The 18,515-nt window shown below is 36.9% G+C and overlaps 4 protein-coding genes across 4 annotated transcripts; 2 read left to right on the top strand and 2 right to left on the bottom strand.

Moving 5' to 3' along the window:
- Positions 1 to 1,621: 1,621 nt before the first annotated feature.
- On the bottom strand, positions 1,622 to 4,816 carry LOC145631362 (disease resistance protein RGA2-like). The gene has a single exon (XM_081683433.1). The coding sequence runs from the start codon at positions 4,814 to 4,816 to the stop codon at positions 1,622 to 1,624; it is 3,195 nt and encodes a 1,064-aa protein (XP_081539559.1).
- A 1,359-nt stretch (positions 4,817 to 6,175) lies between these two features.
- Positions 6,176 to 9,386, top strand: LOC145631640 (disease resistance protein RGA2-like). Its single transcript, XM_081683761.1, has one exon. It carries the CDS (start codon positions 6,176 to 6,178, stop codon positions 9,167 to 9,169), a length of 2,994 nt encoding a protein of 997 aa, XP_081539887.1. The 3' UTR covers positions 9,170 to 9,386.
- Positions 9,387 to 9,485: 99 nt separating this feature from the next.
- On the bottom strand, positions 9,486 to 14,825 carry LOC145631642 (uncharacterized). Its single transcript, XM_081683763.1, has 6 exons — positions 14,618 to 14,825; positions 13,235 to 13,295; positions 12,950 to 13,082; positions 12,447 to 12,774; positions 10,540 to 10,668; positions 9,486 to 10,453 (listed from the first exon to the last, which is right to left on the bottom strand). Exons 1-6 carry the CDS (start codon positions 14,709 to 14,711, stop codon positions 10,017 to 10,019), a joined length of 1,182 nt encoding a protein of 393 aa, XP_081539889.1. The 5' UTR covers positions 14,712 to 14,825; the 3' UTR covers positions 9,486 to 10,016.
- A 668-nt stretch (positions 14,826 to 15,493) lies between these two features.
- Positions 15,494 to 18,240, top strand: LOC145631643 (uncharacterized). Its single transcript, XM_081683765.1, has 3 exons — positions 15,494 to 15,738; positions 17,353 to 17,512; positions 17,690 to 18,240. The coding sequence occupies exons 1-3, from the start codon at positions 15,660 to 15,662 to the stop codon at positions 17,934 to 17,936; spliced, it is 486 nt and encodes a 161-aa protein (XP_081539891.1). The 5' UTR covers positions 15,494 to 15,659; the 3' UTR covers positions 17,937 to 18,240.
- Positions 18,241 to 18,515: the final 275 nt, after the last annotated feature.

Genomic DNA, 18,515 nt, shown 5'->3' with positions numbered 1-18,515 from the left:
TTTGTCCCACATTGGGTTTTCCTGACAAGGTTTTTAATGAGGCAGCATCTCGAGCGTATTACAAAGATTGTTGTACTCTTTTTCCTTCATTAGGTTTTTATCCCACAGGGTTTCTCCTAATAAGGTTTTAACGAAACACGATCTTCAATAAGTCATCCAAGGGGGATTGTTATGATATAGATGTATAAGTGGATGACTATTATCCATGTACTATCTATTCTCTAGAGACGGGTATTTGATCTTATCCGATGAATCCTTAGATAGTCTATATATATATATATCCCGTAACAGATGGAAAATATACACACTGAATAAAATTCACTCATATATTCCTCTATATTTAACAAAAATTTATTGTTTTTTTTTTTTGAAATAAAATTGATTCATAAATAAGTCATACGACATCTACAAAGAGATTTAGATCTAACAAATACATAATAATTGAATCAAATAAAAACATTCCGTAAGCAAAGCTACGATCGTTGTTGCAAATTGTGCATTCTTCATACCCCTGTGATTTACAGCCTTCTTTGGCGAGGGGGTCTATCGATCTGTTGTAGCCATGCAGAAAATTTCCGTCTGATTCGTTAGATTGTTGTTGAAATATTAATCTCTTTTTCAATCCCGCACAAAATTTTACCCATGAAACAACTCTATAGCAATCCATGAAATAAAAAAGCAAATCTTCCCTCAAAAGAGAGAAGAAAAACCCGATCTTTCGAAGGAGCCAAATCCTCCTAAAGAGGAAGAAAAACCTTGTCTTTCGAGGGAGAAATATTCCTCCTAGAAGAGGAAGAGTTATTAAAAATCTAAAACAAGAGAATGAAAAAGCACAAAAGAAACAATGATTGGGGCTTTCCACCGGTAAATCCGATGGAAGCCCCTTCAAAATTCAACAATGGAGGCTAAGGTTTTAGAGAGGAAAGAGAGGCTAGAAGAGAGGAAAGATAATAGCGAAATCTTTTTTATTGTAGCTATGAAGTTAATTAGCATATTTAATATCATGTCTATCATTTTAGCTCAATTAATCTAATGAGAGGAATCAAGATTTATTATATTTTTCTTTAAACATTTATAATTCAGTCGTATTTTCGTAATAGTTTATATAGAAATAAGAGTAGAAGCTCATTTGAATCATTGGGTATAAGGGAGAAACTGATTGCTTCATATAATAAACGCCAACGGTAAATTATAAGGCTATTTTTTTTTTTTTTTTTAATGTATTTGTAATTGTACACAGGCCAAAAGGCTAAAACACTGATCATACTCTTCTTTTCCTAGAACATTGCTTCTAAAAATTAAAAATGGATGCCTTCTATACTATTATTGGTAAATTTGTCCCACTTGCAACCTCACTCGGCTTGGTGTTTCAATCACTCTTTTCATCCACACTTGTGTGTTGTGTCCATCTATGTGTACAAATTGCACTTGTTTGTTAAAAAAGAGATTAAGATTATTTGAAGTATGAAAAAAACATTACAAGTAATTTCTATATTTGATAATTATCATACATGGTAACAAGAATTCCTAATTAGAAAAACACGAGGAGTAAGGGGGTTGGGGTAGAAAAGAAAATTAGAAAATAATTGAAAGCTGAGTTGGGAAGCTAGTACAATGAAAACTATGAATCTATGTGTAGATTAGGAATATGTTGAATTAGGGGCCAGTATTCTCCATTTGGACTCTGGCACCTCTCCATAAGTATGGGGCATCCACCAATTGCAAGTTTATTCAAGTTTGGGAGGTTTGCTATTTGCTGTGGCAGTGATTCCAATCTTGATACGTTGAACAAAAGAAGTGTTTTTAGGGAGGTGAGGCTGTCAATCCATTCTGGTATTGCCTTAAGCTTTCTACAATCACTTATTGATATGTGTTTTAGGGTGGATAATGATCGAAAGCTTTCCGAGAGAATCTCAGCCTCGTCCAAATGCTGTAGACATAGACACTCTAAGTTGGGAAAGAATAAATACTTATTTTGGAGGGTAGGAGCTTCTTGTTGCTGATGAGGTTGCTCACCAATGTCATCAAATTCAATACGAAGACTTTTAATAGAAGTGAAGCCCCCCTGCCTTGAAATTGTAATCGCCAATTCCACATTGTCCACTTTTAGATATTCTAATTTAGGATGTTGATACTGCTGCTGCTGCTGCTGCTGTTGAACTTGGAGATCCCCTGTTGAATATTGCTCATTACTTGATTGCATCCTCCGCCATCCCTTCAATTTTGGCATTCCTTTTAGTGTCAAGTGATAAAGGCTGGGAAATAAGGAAGCTGGGGGCAACTCATCCACGATGTTGTTAGCATTTCTGCTACCAGTGCTGGTGTTGTCCTCCATATACTCCACTTCATCTAAGTTTTCAAGACGTAGAATTTTCAGACAAGGGAACCTTCCTAAAGAGAACAGGTTCTTACATGCTTTAAATCCTGTAAATCTAAGTTCTTCCAAATTAGGAAGGTGATCCTCCAACTGATGATCGCCCATCCAACCTGGTAACCTCTCCCCTCCATACCCACTTATTTGGAGTAGTTCTAGATTACAAGGGGGCTGGAGACATTCTAACACCCTCTCATCCTCTTTTGTGCCATTCTTGAAACTTATAATTAGCTCTTTGAGGTTCTCTTTCATCTTCAAATTTACAGCACTGATCTCAGATGACATTATATACTTTGACTCCCTACGAACCTCAATATGCAATCGTCCTCTTAGATTGTTCAGCTGATTTAGATCTGATAATCTACCCATTATATTATCCTCTGATTTAGTCTGTTCACCCACTATAAACACATCCAAATTTGTAAGATTTGTCAAATTCCCCAATCCCATAGGCATATGCCTTAACTTCTCACTCCCGCCCAACAAAAGGTGTCTCAGATTCACCAACTTGCACATATTCCTGGGCAACTTCTCAAGGAAAGAACAAGATTTCAAGTAGAGTGATTGTAAATTCACTAGATGTGTGATTGAATTTGGGAGTTTCACTATTTCAGTTCTAGACAAATTTAGATATCGCAAGCAGATTAATTCACCTGCGGATTCTAGCAATTTCTCTATCCCCATCCCATCCAGGTCTAATACTTTTAAACATTCAAATGTTGATATTAATTTATTCAAATTACTCACCGTTAGGGTTGAAGACAGAGAACTACTGCCTATGATGAATGATTGTAGGTGCTTGATTTTGGGTACTGAAGAAGGCATTTGCCTATTTGAGCTCCCTATCATTTTCCAGAAAGACAAATGACGAACCCTTTTGTCAATTTCATACGTGTTTGAATCTAGCACCTTGTATTTGAACCCAGCTAGAGAGAGAACGAGCTCATACATTACATCGTGCATACGTATTACTTTTGGCATAAACCTTCCATGATGCTCATGATGCATAAAGCCACAATTAATCAAGTTGATTATATATTCTAGCCCTGCTTCCTCCAAGCTTTGATTACTATACTGTGGCTTAATATATCCCAAAGCAATCCAATAATGGACTAGGCCATCATCTATGAATTCATTTGCCTTTGGGAACAAGATGCAGTAAGTAAGACAAAGCTTCAATCGTGCATCCAATTGGTCAAAACTAAATTTAAGCGTATGCATGATGTCACGCCCATAGGAAGCAAAATTATCAAGCTGATCATTTCTAAAAGCACGCCATTCCTGAAGAGTAGGTTTCCCTGCTAAGAGGCCTCCTATACTTCGTATAACAAGGGGCACTTTTGGACACATTTCAGCGATCTCCTTCCCAATTGCTTTTACACCAGGCTCCTGCCACGGTGTAAAAGCAATCTTTTGAAAGAGAAGCCAAGTGTCACTGTTTGATAAATCCCCAAGCATGTAAGAATTCAGGGTGCCCATGATTCCGGCAACTTTATAATCACGTGTAGTAATGAGGACCCGACTTCCACCTCTAGCATGTGCTGATAACAGGTCTTTCAGATCAACCCATTTCTGCCTCAGACTAACATGATCCCAAATGTTATCGAGAACAAGCAGAAATTTCTTCCCACTAATTGCTCGTCGAAAGTGATGATACAATTGATCCATGTTGCACAGATTGCGAGGCAATTCCCCTGCACCACATGATGTTATAATATCCAGCAGCACCTTTTTAATATCAAAATCCTGAGTTACTAAAACCCAAAATTTAACATCAAAGCAGCGCTTCATCCTTTCATCATCATACACATACCGAGCCAATGTTGTTTTCCCTATTCCACCTATCCCAACGATGGAGGCAACAGAGAGGGTCTCTGAAGCCATCATCACGGAGTACTCAGACAGCACGCTTATAATTTGGTCCCTCTCTCTGTCCCTCCCAACAACCAAATTGGTAACTATATGAGATGACTCGGCACTTTGTATACTTCTTGCCTGAGTTGGCAAGCTGCAAATGCGACCGATCATAGCATGGTCTATTGCAATGGAACTGAGTTTATTCTTAATATCCTCAACTTTCCGAGCATCTTTAAATCGTGCAACAAGCTGATTTGATGCAGAGAAGAAAGAGCGTAACTCTTTTGTGAAATGACATCCACTCATGACTTGTTTCTGCAATTCTCTAGAAGCTCTTACATCCAACAAGTCAACCAACCTATCTAGCTGACAACTGAGCTTCTCCAGAGTGTCTTGTTCAGTATGACTGTATTGCTCCGACAATGAATCTGCATCAAGGAGTGCAGCTTCAATGAGGGTCCTTGTATTCTCAAGCCTTTTCAGCTCGGATTCGAGGTCCATTACATAATTGATTGCTCCATAACCTTTGTTAATCAATTTTTTCACAGCAAGATCAACTATTGCAGTCTGTACTGCTTCAGCCATTTTTATTTTTATTTTTATTTTTATTTTTATTTTTTTTTTGAGGGGTGGATTATTGGAGAAGTTTAAAGGAAACAAAAGTTAGGCTACGACAATGTTTGGTTATCGTAAGGTAATTAGAGGAAGGAAATAAGAAAGGGCAATGATTTTTAGTTTATGAATTAAAGCTTGAGAAGTGGTTGAAGGATTATAGGAGAAGTTTAAAAGAAACAAAAATTAAGTTACGAGAATGTTTGGTTCAATTCACGTAAAGGCAGGGTAATGGAAATAAGAAAGGGCAGTGATTAGAAGCTGATATCGTGGTTTGTGAATGAAAGCTTCAAGGACTTGTTGAAGGATTATATAGGTCTAGCTTTGATCAACTCTTATCCCTTCTTTAATGCTCTTTCAATGTACACTTCTAATCACAGGAAAAGTCTCTAAGCTGTATCACATCTAAGCATCTCATGGTCCAAAATATTATACTCAAAAGTCTTGTTTTTACATTAAAGATTAGGATAGGCTCATGCGGTGATGCCAAATTAGTCTTCCTTGTAGAAATTAGCCTCACCGTGAAGTGACATCACTGATTTAATTTTTTATTCAGTAGACTTTTCAAACTATTTTTGAGGTTTTTTGTTGGAGCACTGCTTTAATATATACCACACATTTTGTGAAGAATAATACCGTATGTGAGTCTAAACTACTAAGGGCCTGCTCTCCTTATTTTCAGTTTAGTTCAGTTTTAATAAGTATAGTTTAGTTTAGTTCAGTTTTTAATTTCCTTCTTTCATAAAATATTCAGTTCAGTTCACTTCAGTCGACGACCCTAAGTAAATATCCAGAACAAATAAATGCAATACGGAGTACAAAATTGAGTAATCAAATACTAATAACACGCAAATTGAGACAAATCTTAATACTAAAAGAGGGGGTACAATGTGGAAATCGCAGTACTAAAAGAGTAAAAGGTTACATGGTAGAATTTCCCAAACGATTAAAAAATGTCCAAATACTTGTATCTAAATTTCAAAAATGTTTAAACATATATAAAGTGTTCAATAACTTTTATCAGCCCACCTGTAAATCTGGATTCACATAATATCTTCTCAAATTAAATTCGGGGCTATAAAATGCCATAATATCATGTGACACGCGTCCGTAAACCATGCTAGCTAAGCAACCCTTTTGTTGACTTGGAGGAATGCAAGGTTCCAACATCCAAATCTGCAATAATACACCTGGATGGCTAATAAGTCTTACAAAGCCTTCATAACCACAACCATAACCAGGATACAGAAACATCGTTTCTCATCCACCAGCAATCAACAGCTAACAATATTTTTATTTTTGTTATTAAACAACTGAACTAGAGAGAGTGAGATGGCTGAAGCGATAATGGCTGAAGTCGTGTCAGTTATTGTGGAAAAACTAGGTTCCGGAGCATACAAACAAATCTTGTTTGCAAAGGATCTGGATTCCCACATCAAAAGGCTTCAGGAGCTTAAGACTACCATTGAAGCTACATTTCTTGATGCTGCTTCCTTGGAGTCTTGGAGTAATTCGCAACGAGACGTGCTTGACAAGCTCAATCATGCACTGGCTGAGTTAGATGATTTCTTAGATGACAAAACAGCTAGAGCCAAACAGCAAGAAATTATTTACGGAAACAAGTTCGTTAAAGCAGTACGTTCATTCTTCTCTCAATCAAATCCTCTTGTTACTCCCTTGAGAGATGCTAAGAAACTCAAGGGTATCATCAAGAAGTTTGAACGCATTGCCAGAGATCATGCTCAGTTTGGTGCCATAGTTAGCATACCGCCTGTAACCCAAGCACGGGCACTAAGCACTGATGCAACATGGTCTCAGGTTATCACTGATGTGGTCATCGGAAGAGATGGAGATAGGGACAGCATAGTCAGCATACTCTCTGATGACTCAGACTCGCTTGTTTCAGAGACTCTCTCTGTTGCCTCCATTGTTGGCATTGGAGGAGTGGGAAAAACTACATTGGCTCAGTATGTTTACCATGATGAAAGACTGAAAGGTTGTTTTGATGTTCAGTTTTGGGTTTCTGCAAATCAAAATTTCGATGTCAAAGAGGTGGTGGAGAAGATATTAGAGTCTAGTTCTGACGAAATGCCTTTCAGTCGCAAGGTAGATAGGCTCTACAATGAGTTCCTTACAGTAATCGGCGGGAAGAAGTATCTGCTTGTTTTGGACAACATATGTGAGCAAGATGGTTTGAGGCTGAAGTGGCTAAAGCTGAGGAACTTGCTAGCTGTTGGGGCCAAGGGAAGTAAGGTTCTCATTACCACGCGTTTTCCAACAGTTGCTGGTATAATGGACTCAGCTGGCCCTTATATGCTAGGGGATTTAACAGAACGTGACTCTTGGCTTCTCTTTCAAAAGATAGCATTTACGCAGTGGCAAGAGCCGGGTGTTGAAGCGATAGGGGAGGAGATTGCGAAAATGTGTATGAATGTGCCACTTGTTATACGCAGTATAGGAGGCCTCTTAGCGGGTAAACAAACACTTCAGGAATGGAAGACCTTCAGAGATGATCAACTTAAACATTTCTCCTCCTATGGGCGTGATGTCATACAGACACTTAAACTTAGCTTCGATCAGCTGGATGCAAGGCAAAAACTTTGTGTTGCTTATTGTTCCTTGTTCCCAAAGTGTTTTGTATATGATGAAGATCAGATGGTTCGTCTCTGGATCTCCTTAGGATATGTTGTGCCTCAGTATAGAAGCCAAAGCTTGGAGGAAGCAGCTAGCGCATACATGCTCAACCTGGTAAACTGTGGCTTTTTCAAGATAGAACAAACCTATGACTTTGGCACTGGAGTCCGTTTGACAATGCATAACATGATGCACGATCTCGTGCTCTCTGTTTCTGGGTTCAGGTATAAGATGGCAGATTCAGACACACGTGAATTTGATGAACAAGTTCGTCATCTGTCTTTTGGTGGTACAATATCAGAATCTTGGGTAGTCCCTTCCTCTCTATTCAGAACTGAACATCTGCAATCATTCCTTTTAGTAGTGTCTAGGCACTGTAAATTGACACTAAAGAATTTGTCAATCAATGATAGATCAATTTTGAGACTTAAATCTTTGAGGGTATTGGACCTGCATAGGCTGGGGTTAAAGATCGTGCCAAGATCTCTTGGCGAGCTGCAGTGCTTGCGTTATCTCAATTTGTCATACAATCCTATGGTTAAACTCCCCAATTCAATCACAAGGCTCGTGAATTTGTTGTCACTTGATTTGTTTGGCTGCTACAAACTTGAAGAGTTACCAAAGGACATGAGTAGGTTGGTAAGGTTGAGACATCTCACAGTTGGATACTGTAATGCATTGAGTCATATGCCCAAGGGGTTGGGGAACTTGACAGATCTTCGAACACTCGACATGTTCATACAAGGAGAGCAGAATTCAGAGAACGGATCAAAGGCCGACTGTGTAGGAGGGTTAGCAGAGCTAAATAGCCTAAAAAATCTAATGGGAAAGTTAACATTACGGGTCTTTGGGAGGTCAATGGATACAGTTTCAGAAGCTAAGGCAGCAAACTTGAAGAGCAAAGATAAGCTTTTAGGCTTGAATTTAGAGTTCATTGATGGTAGCCTAAAACATGATGAGATAGTTATAGAAGGCCTCCAACCCAATTCTAATTTAAAAGAACTGTTGATATATGGTTATGCAGGAGAGAGGTTACCAAGCTGGATGTTGGATCGCCTTCACTTTTGGCTTCCGAATCTTGTTAGCATTTGGATACTCCAGTGCGAAGGCTGCAGATACCTTTGCTCCTTTGGGAGGCTTCCTCATCTTAAAAATCTGAATCTTTTAGATTTAGACAATGTAGAGTATATTGAGAATTGTTCTGGGAGCAATGAAAGTAGTAACGACATCTTGCATAAGCACCATGCTCCCTTATTTCCATCACTCGAGAATCTCTGGCTTCGGAACATGCCTAAATTAAAGGGATGGAAGAGAATTATTTCAAATAGTGAAGCAGATTCAAGACAACCCACCCAGAATAATCTCCTTGAGCGAAAACTGGCATTCCCCAGATTGAAGCATATGCAGGTCGACAAAATAAAGTGGGTATTATTAATCACAGGGGAGTTTAGAGGTTTTACCTTGGAACAGCTAACAGTAAGCAGATGTGAAGACCTCAATGCCATACCAGAGTGGACAACCAACCTTTCCAGCTTGAAGACGCTTACACTTGAAAATTGCTCTAAGAAGCTACAGGAGAGGTACTTGAAGCCAACAGGCGAAGACTGGCCCAAAATCCAGCATATCCCTACTATAAGCATTTTCGGGTCTGGGGGTCCATGTTTACAGCGTGAGTATGAAAAGGCGGGTTGACACTTAACAAAGGGTCACAACTCACAAGCTTGACTTTTGCTTCAAGCATTATTTCTTTTGTCTGATTTTCTTTTTTTGTTTATTTTTCTCTATTTTTTCTTCTCAGGGCTTTTCAGAGGCGAGTTCTGATTTTAAATCTATCTCGCCAAGTTTTGTTTATTAACTTTTTTTTAACAAAATTGATGAAATAAAAAAAATAAAAATAAAAATTTACACACCCTTGGATGCACCCTAGATTTAAGATAAATATTCTTGAATTCTAAGAGATTAGGCTTGAAACAGATTCAACTTGTTCTTAAACTCTAGTAATTTTACATTCTCATATACACAAAGCACTATAGTACAATACAAGTACATTGTAATTTACTAGTCAGAAATTACTTTGGCCAATGTATTCTATCAGTACATATATTTACACTAGCATGATGATTAATATAGATAAAGCAGTTGCAAAAGTTAAAAAGATTTAACTCAAAAATAGCCAAAAGCAGGCCATGGATCTAACACAAAATAGCCAAAAAGCAGGCAAAATCACAACCTCATGGACTAACAACCAACAGCATGGAGATTTCATGATAACTCAAAAACTATCATTTGTAGGATACGACTCAAAAATAATAAATAACTCGGAGAGAGAGAGAGAGAGAAGAGGGGGGGGGGGGGGGGGGGGAGGCCAAAGAACTTACTCATCTGTGCAAGAAAATCGGTATAGCAAATCTTCTCATGAATCTCCAGATGATAACACATTATAATCCATAGGTCTTATAATTGATGTGCTTGCATGGAGAAAGCATTGCCTCTGCATTTCCTTCATTGAAGTTTACAGAGTTTGTTCTTCGTCTTATTATTACTCAACTCCTTCATCACCACTGTCATCCCCAAAGAGAGCAGCCATTTGCATGGCCAGCTTGGCAGCCATTTCTCGCCTCTGAAAATCAGGCATCAACCTTGAGCTGCTGCGCATATTTGCAATTTCTGACATTAAATGCTCCAAATCCTCAAGCTCCAGATGTGCACCCTTGTCAAGGTTATCACCATTGTAAGCCTCACCTGCTTTAAGCTCTACTTCCTCAACATTATCTCTACATTCAGAAGATGCCGCAGTTGATGGTTCAGCCCTTTCAGCTTCAGAAACAGACTTTAGGTCAGCGGATTCAACAGAAGATGCATTAGGAGGAGGGATAGCAGACACCCAGCCATCCTCTGTATCATCCCATAGTTCAGCTGAACCACCAGATAGGACTTCATACTCAGCTTCATACTCAGATTCGTCATCTGATGAATCTATAGGCAAAGAAAAACTAAATGGTCAGCTATTAAGACACTGTTAACAAAAGCAAACTGAAAGATATAATCAGATAAACTTGAACCTTGTCTTTCAGGTAGAGTTGGTGCAAGAATTCTGTTTCCAGATTTTAAAACCATTCCAGACCACATGTGGGCGGAAAGTGCACCGAAAAGCCGTTCGACTCCTTGCGAGTCACCATCAATGGATAAACCTGACAAAGAAAAATAGTTAATTAACTGCATATTTGCAGATGACGCAATAAAATAGCTGGAAAGTTAGCTGGTCTCAATATTTCTGACATCATTAAGAGTATGCTGTACGCTATGCTTCCACATTTCTGCAATTCATTTCATGGAGGAAGTAAAAAAAGAGCGCTAGGGGAAAATAGAAAAGGAGATAGAAAGTAGCAGAAGTGCTTCTAGATCTCTAGAAAGAAGGTAGAATTTATTAAATGGTAGGATGGTGTTTTTTATTTTTTTATTTTTAATATATATTGTATACAAAAGCTTAAGATGAAATGCAGGATTCATTGAGTCCTTCCACTTAATTCTAGTCTCAAAGAAAAGGTTTACTTTTTCAACAATAATTTCTGTTTTCCTTAAACACTATCCTTAGGTCCCCAATCACTTTGTCTCTTTTCTTCTATAAGCAGTTGTTCACAAGCATTACAAACCCTCTTAGTTCTTCTTTCAATTTATACTTATTCCCATTTTATTCTCCCAAAGACCAACTATGGATTATAAAACAATTACTTATGTTTCCTCATCTCACCCCTGTTTTATCTTGTTTGGGCAAGTTCACACATCATAATCATGGCCCATAACAATGTGACAGACTAATGGTAGCTCAGGAAAGTCTTAGTATTTGATACCACATGCCCCCTTTTCCCCTCCTAACACCCTTAACACCCTAAAAATAACACCTACAAAGTGATGACAGCTTAACCTCCTCTGATATAATTTCTCCAGGCCCAAACAGAACAGAAACATCACCTGCCAGCTTCTCTATACCAAAGAAGAGTTCAATCAGAAAACAATCCCGGGAATCAAGCACATTTTTAATGGTATTGAGTGTTCTGGACCGTGGGTCACATTTTGGGCACAATAGGAGTAAAGAACTAAAGACAGCAACAGCCGGGCATTGAAGAACTGAGCATGAAAAATGACTGGCACAACTTAGCATTAAAAAAGCAAGGCACAGACATGTTACTGTGTGCTCTGGACCGTGGGTCGTGCTTAGCCAAAAATGTTCACCTTTAACATGGACTCTCTATCTTTTTTTTTTTTTTTTTTTTTTAACTTAAATTAACCTATATTAAAGTTAGCCTCCAAATTTTGAATTATTACTTAAAAAACCAACCACCCCCCCCCCCCCCCTCCAAAAAAAAAAAAGGGTAGTGTCCAGTGTACTGGCAAATTGATATTGATAGAAACCAAGGAGAAAACACATTAATCTAAGGATTTTAGCAAGCTAGGCATGAACAAATTTTAAATCCCTTCAAAAGCAAGTCAAGTAGAATACTACAAAAGGGGGTTTATAGGTACACATGGTCTTAGGAATTTAGCCAACTAGACATGACTTAATCTACACTCACTCCTTTCATAAATGAGGCAAGGAGAATAATACAATAGGGAGTTTGTTTATAAGCAAGTTTTGCTTAATATACTTCTCTGATTCACGTTTCCATACACCTCAATTTATTAAAGTAGCATCAGATGTTAACAGTCTCTTCATCTTGTATTTGTACTTTTGTAGTGTATTGTACTTTGTCTTAATTAGGTTTCCTTTATCTTAAATAATAATATAACACAGAGTACATTCTTTCATCAATATTAATAATATCAAACCAACAACATCAACATCGTCTAAGTTCTCCTGCATTTTTTAATGACAGTAAATGAAACCACCCACCAGTAAGAAGGTGACACAAAAGATGAGCACGCACTATATGCTATCAACTCCCTGATAAAAACTGGTCGAGATACTCACATTTATCAAATTCAGCATTAGAAGCGCAGGCCTCCACATATTCAATATTACACTCCATGCACCATTCCAAGCAAGATCTCTTAATATCGCATGATGGCTCTTCATTTCCCAATAGACTACTTCCCTCAGATTCAAAAACTCCATACTCTAATGAATCCACATCTGAACTAGCAAAAGGGTCATTGAGCCTCTGTAAATGTCTTTTGTATTCAGCATGAGCTGGGTGACCTGGAACAAGATCCACTTTGTTTCCAACACACAATAGGATATCAGATTTCTGAATATCAGTATGAGAGACCCATTTTTTGAGAGCAGTAAGAGAAGATAGCTGTCAAGTGCATAACAAAACGACAACAGAAAAATGTAAAATCAGGCAGTGTCATTTCAGCAACATTATAAAGTTAAACACAAATGTGCCACACATGAAGTTTTGGCGCCAATATTTGAAAATATATAATAAAAGTAATTGATCGGTAAAGAGTAAAAAGGTAAGTGATGCATGCCTCGCTCATGTCAAAAACCATCATTATGGCAGCAAACTGAATGTCTGGCAGGGAACTGGGGGGAATATCATCATTTAGGTGAGCCATCCATACAGCAACATCAGCCGAATAATATTTTGTGTCAATAGTCCACCTGTTCGACATGAAAAATGGTAGAAACATTTACATAATATTTGATGAATAAAAGATGCCTAAGATGTGCATGTAAGATTCTGAGGATGGAAATAATATTCATAATAGCACATTTCTATCCACATGCTGAATTATGGTATTCAATCAGCATACCCTTGTATATGTACTTCAGATGGTGTTTCAAAAGCATCTTCATAATCCACTGACAATAGTCCTGAAGTAAGAAAAAAAATATTAGTAAAAAACTGAAAATGCTTACAGACATGGCACGCCATTTACTCACAATTAATAATAGAATAACGTTATTTCATAATCAATAGCTAAAACTCAATACTTCATCACAAAACAAAAGTATACCACAATTATTACAAAATGATAGATATTTAGTTCTTCACAAAAGGTTGTGTACTTGTGTTATATACCAATAACAAGATTCAGATGAGTTAAGCATCTTCCGAAAATAGTGTATCAAATAGCATAAACCACTGTCAATCACTCAGGTATTAGTACACACGCCTAGAAGAGCATCGAGCTGGAAAAAAAAATACAAAAAACAATAGAATTAAAAATCACAACTGTGATTGCTATAACGGTAACAGTCACAATATCAAAAACAGGATTTCACAGGTTTAGCAGCAGCTATCACAACACCATGAATTGAATATGTATGAGAAAAGGCACCAATTTAGCATTGTAATTCAAGAAGAAAGAATTCATTTTGAACCTTTAACTTGTTGTTTTACGAGGTATAATTGTAAACATTTACAGAGTGACTTGAGATGAATTTAAGGTACTCTTATTAGTCTTATATCTGCACTCAATTTATCAATACACATCAACGACAGTCTATAAGAAACGTTGCAATGCTATGGAAGCTTTCACGAACAGTAAGTAGAAACTCTTCTACAAAAACAGCCCTTTAAAAGTTGAATAAAACCAAAAAAAATGACCTATCTCTTAACTGATCCCGAACTCATTGCGAGAAGACTACTTGGATACAAGTACATGATGCATATGCTAGCATGCTGCTAGAATAATCATACTCACACTCGGAACGAGTCTGAGTCAAATTACTACTCCTTGACAGAAGGAAATAGTGAAAAATGATCTTGATTAATCATAAAAGTATCAATTTAGGTTAATTCATAGTACTACATATATACTTAAACTCATTTGCATTCATAATAGCTGGCTTTGAAGTCCGCTAATTGCTAAAAATTCATTCATCAATACCCCAACATAAAAATTCCAGATTTCCAGGTTATCAATTTATTCACCAACATCACAAATTCACAATATCAACACAATTTACCACCTACCCAAAACCTAAAATTCGCCCAATTGAAGAACTACAAAAACCCTCAAATCGATCGATTATGATAAGTTACAAAAATCTTGCAAATTGGAACATTTTAGCACATGATATTCATCAATTGATCAAAAACAATTGAAATTCTTCCAAAAAATAAAAACTTGCAATTAAGCTGATCAAATTAATAAAAATACAATCAACAATGAAGGAGAAAGATGAAATACTGGAGAGAATGGTGCGCTTTCCGACGCCGGGAGATCCGATAACCAAGATAGCAGGTCTCTTCTTAATAGCTTCGTTGTCAATTTGGTGCTCCATTTTCTGTCTTTTCCAGAAAATTGTTCTCTTTGCTTCAGATGTTGGTTTCAGAATTACTCGCAATTAGTAGCAAATTAGCATTAGTAAATTTGTTCAAGTGGAAAAAAGTGATGCATTATTTTGCCATTTTAACTACGAATTTACTTCAACTAATTTGTATCCGTGTTGAGAGTGAGGGATATCTCAAGTGGTTAGATCTCCTCTTCGATTCTCATCACCCGCCTTTGTGGCTCTCTAAACACCAAAAAAAGAAAAAAAAAAAAAATGCTCATTCCAAACAAAACCAAACACGTGGATACATGATAGACTAACAATATTAAATATTGCCCACCCTATATACTACCTCCGTTATATATTATGTGCAACGATTAGACATTTTTCCTCTCTACTTTATATCAAATCGTTGCAAATAATATGTAACGGAGGTAGTAGTTATTATACCACCTAAATAACTAAATCTCATTCTGATTCTAAACTCATATAAATGTGGGAATCGAACGCCCCGTATTGGCCTAATCTTCAAAGTCAAGGCGAGCTAATAAGAACAAATACAACCTTCGTTTTATATTATTTGCAACGATATAAAGTAGAGAAGGGAAAATGTCTAATCGTTACAAATAATATGAAACGGATGTCGTATAAAAATTTAAAATTTGATAAAATATAAAATAAAATAAAATGACATGTCATCCTCTCTCCACCACACGTGTAATAGTAGGATAAATAAGATTAATTTTTAACTCTTTTAGAAAATCTGAATGGACAATGTTAGCAACTAACCGTGATTTGTAAGTATTTTCTATTTGTTGAACACTATTTATATGGAAAGTTCCTAAATTCATCCTCTCAAATTGGGAAAGAAATGAAGAAATAGTGTTGTCATTTCTGATCTCTTTCTTAACTCATCCAATTTAAGATAAATCCGGAAATTTGAGATTTGCAACATTAATGGAGGAATTACCAGTCGAGCTTTGCCTTAAGATCTTCTGTTTCTTGGATTATCAAAATTTGTCAACTGCTCAACAAGGTTAGTTCCCTGGGCCAATACTTTTCAAATGGAATTATCTCATTTTCATGTGGGAATTCTCTCAATTTTCCTTTCATTGTTTAATTTTATGGTAATTTTGTGATTTATGATGATCTAGTTTATATATTTAGAGCAATTATAATGTTGACTTTGGCAGTATGATTAAGAGATCTGAATTGAGGAACCTGAATTTGTTAAAATAATTGCCAATTTTAGATCTTTGTGAAGTTATTTGTTGATGAATGTTGTATAATGTTTTTTGTGGGAATTAAGTTATGATCAGTTTGGAAGAAATTAGATTGCTTGAGAAATATGATCCAATTTAATTATCATATTTATCATCATGATTCATGAATAACAATGTAGACACCTGCCCAATTTTAATTTTTTTTTTTTTTTTTTTTTACTGATGTCTGTCTTGAGAGTAACAATGTAGATACCTGTCCAATTTTTTATGTGGCTTTGTAAGAGACTTAGTTGCCCTTTGCCTTGGTAAGTGGCGTGTGGTTGCACATCATGATTTTCGTGTTGTTCGAGTTCTAGACTCGAGTCTAAGGTATATTAAGCTTAAATGTATATGAAATCGAATTTGCAGGCTGACCTTTTAAATTATGCCTGTGGCCGAACATTCAGATTTACACGCTTCTTTTACATACTACCTCCGTTACATATTATTTGCAACGATTAGACATTTTTTCCCTCTACTTTATGTCAAATTGTTGCAAATAATATGTAACGGAGGTAGTATATGACATGTATATTAGTTTATTACTTGCAAGGAAACCATATTTTAGGCATGACTTCTCATTTTGAGGACGTCTTGCAGGTTGCACAGCACCCTCCTCCTTTACACTTTGTTTGGATAGGAAGAAATGGAAGGAAAAGAAGAGAAGAGAAGAGAAATGGAGGGGGACAAAATCTCTTATTTGGGTAAAAGATTGGGGAAAGGAAGGGGAAGGAGGGGGAGGGATTCATTTTCCCTCTCTCTTTAATAACCATAATCTCTCCAAAATTGGAGAGATTTGGAGGGAAAATGGAGCTCACCTCCCCCTCCCTTTCTTTTCCCTCCCCTTCCTCCATTTTCCCTCCCCTTCTTTTCCTTCCTTCTTTGCTATCCAAACAAAGCATTAGTCTCTTAGTACTGTTATTATGATAAATTACAAGGCTTATGTCAGCACGATTCATCCGTTTATGCACCTAATATGCATCTAATTCATAGTTTCATACTCCGCAAATTCCAATAGTTAAATTCTTCTGGATGGCTCATAAAGTAAGCAAATAGATTAAGAAGTAGGAGCAAAAACCCCTTCCCTTCCTTGGATCCCCGTCCCCTTTTTGTCCATTTCTTTTGACAGGTCTGAACTGTCTCATTATCTGGAGATTGAGGACATAGATCTCACTAAACTTAATTAGGCTGCAATTATGCTTTTATGATGGTTGAATACCTCTATGGTTATTAGCTCGATAGAAAGCACAAGACTTGGTTGAATAACATTGGTCAGTAGGTATGATGAAAAGAAAAAGGGGGCCTTATTGGGCATATGTGTTTTATTTAGGGGTACCCTTCTATCTGGTGTGCTCTCAGTTGAGTGAATGTGGATCTTTGGTGTAAAGTTTGCAGGAAATGGAAAGTCTTGGGCTCAGATAACATTTTATGGGCTGACCTCTTCAAGGAGAGGTGGGGTGAAGATCGCGCTGTGTTCTACACTCCAACTGATTCGAAGTCATGGAAAGATGTGTACATAGTGCAAGACCGTTGTGATCGTGTTGGATTGTAAGTTTGAAGTGCTATATGGTTCCATTCCATATTTTAATTTCTAGTTTTTGCTTGCAATATACCCTATGTTTTTACATGTTTTCGAAAATGGAATTATAATGAAAAGAAGCTAGCATACAGCAGCCTTGGTAGTGTGTTTATTTGATACTGTTGACTGTCTTGTCATTTCTTCAGAGGATTGAAGATAATAAGGGAGGGAGCTGATTATTACCTAATATACCGTGGTGAAATTCAACGTTATTTGGGTTCAAGGAGGCAGAGGAAGCGGCAGGAGGCCACCACTTTGAGCATACAGGGTGAACTTACCCAGGAAGGGTCTTTGGCAGGAGGACCCAGCTATGGGATCCTAGAGAGGATCCTTTTCTTCATTGGGGATCTGGAGGTCGCTTCTAATGAAGTTAAACGAAGTCGATTAATGTGAATGAATTGAAGTGTACAACCCCTTATGTTAACCACAATGTTTGTAAGCTTACTTCGCAGTTGTATGTATAACAAATCTTCGCTTGTAAATCTCAGTGGATGATTTGCGTCTGTTCATTCCTTCTGTAAAATTTAAGTTGGTCGAACCATGTATTGTTAAAAAATGGTTCTATATGTATGAGATGATAATTCTCGTCTCCTAGTAGACTGAAAATAGTTCACATACATTACTCTGTAATTCAAAATAAACTTTAATTGTATATGATAACTGATAAAGTGTTTAGTAGTAATTTTTACCTCGTCAATTTTTATTTTTTTATGGAGTAATTTTTTTGGATGTTTGATTATTAAGAATTCTCATTACTCTTTTTTTGGGTGCAATACATATTACAAATTAACACTACTTGATACGAGTATAAGAAGGATAACAGCTTTTTCTATGGAATTAGTTATCCATTGCAAATTAATCCTGTTAATGCTTTCATTTGTTAGGCTTTTTTCTGTGGAATTAGTTCTCCATTGCAAAGTAATCTTGTTAATGTTATCATTTGTGACTTGTTAGGGACCGACTTTAATCTTC

Source organism: Chenopodium album, chromosome 5 (assembly GCF_948465745.1).
Source record: "Chenopodium album chromosome 5, dcCheAlbu1.1, whole genome shotgun sequence".
In the NCBI taxonomy this organism is placed as follows: Eukaryota; Viridiplantae; Streptophyta; class Magnoliopsida; order Caryophyllales; family Amaranthaceae; genus Chenopodium; species Chenopodium album.
The sequence above is the reverse complement of the archived record's forward strand: the minus strand, read 5'-3'. Positions and strand labels throughout refer to the sequence as shown.

Excerpts from the sequence above, each read along its gene's own strand:
- LOC145631362 (XM_081683433.1), bottom strand. The coding sequence starts at position 4,816 with ATGGCTGAAGCAGTACAGACTGCAATAGTTGATCTTGCTGTGAAAAAA.
- LOC145631640 (XM_081683761.1), top strand. The coding sequence starts at position 6,176 with ATGGCTGAAGCGATAATGGCTGAAGTCGTGTCAGTTATTGTGGAAAAA.
- LOC145631643 (XM_081683765.1), top strand. The coding sequence starts at position 15,660 with ATGGAGGAATTACCAGTCGAGCTTTGCCTTAAGATCTTCTGTTTCTTG. Across the intron at positions 15,739-17,352 it reads TTTGTCAACTGCTCAACAAG|TTTGCAGGAAATGGAAAGTC; the intron begins GTTAGTTCCCTG and ends TTTGGTGTAAAG. Across the intron at positions 17,513-17,689 it reads CGTTGTGATCGTGTTGGATT|AGGATTGAAGATAATAAGGG; the intron begins GTAAGTTTGAAG and ends TCATTTCTTCAG.
- LOC145631642 (XM_081683763.1), bottom strand. The coding sequence starts at position 14,711 with ATGGAGCACCAAATTGACAACGAAGCTATTAAGAAGAGACCTGCTATC. Across the intron at positions 13,296-14,617 it reads AAAGCGCACCATTCTCTCCA|GACTATTGTCAGTGGATTAT; the intron begins GTATTTCATCTT and ends TTCTTACTTCAG. Across the intron at positions 12,775-12,949 it reads TGGTTTTTGACATGAGCGAG|CTATCTTCTCTTACTGCTCT; the intron begins GCATGCATCACT and ends TGCACTTGACAG.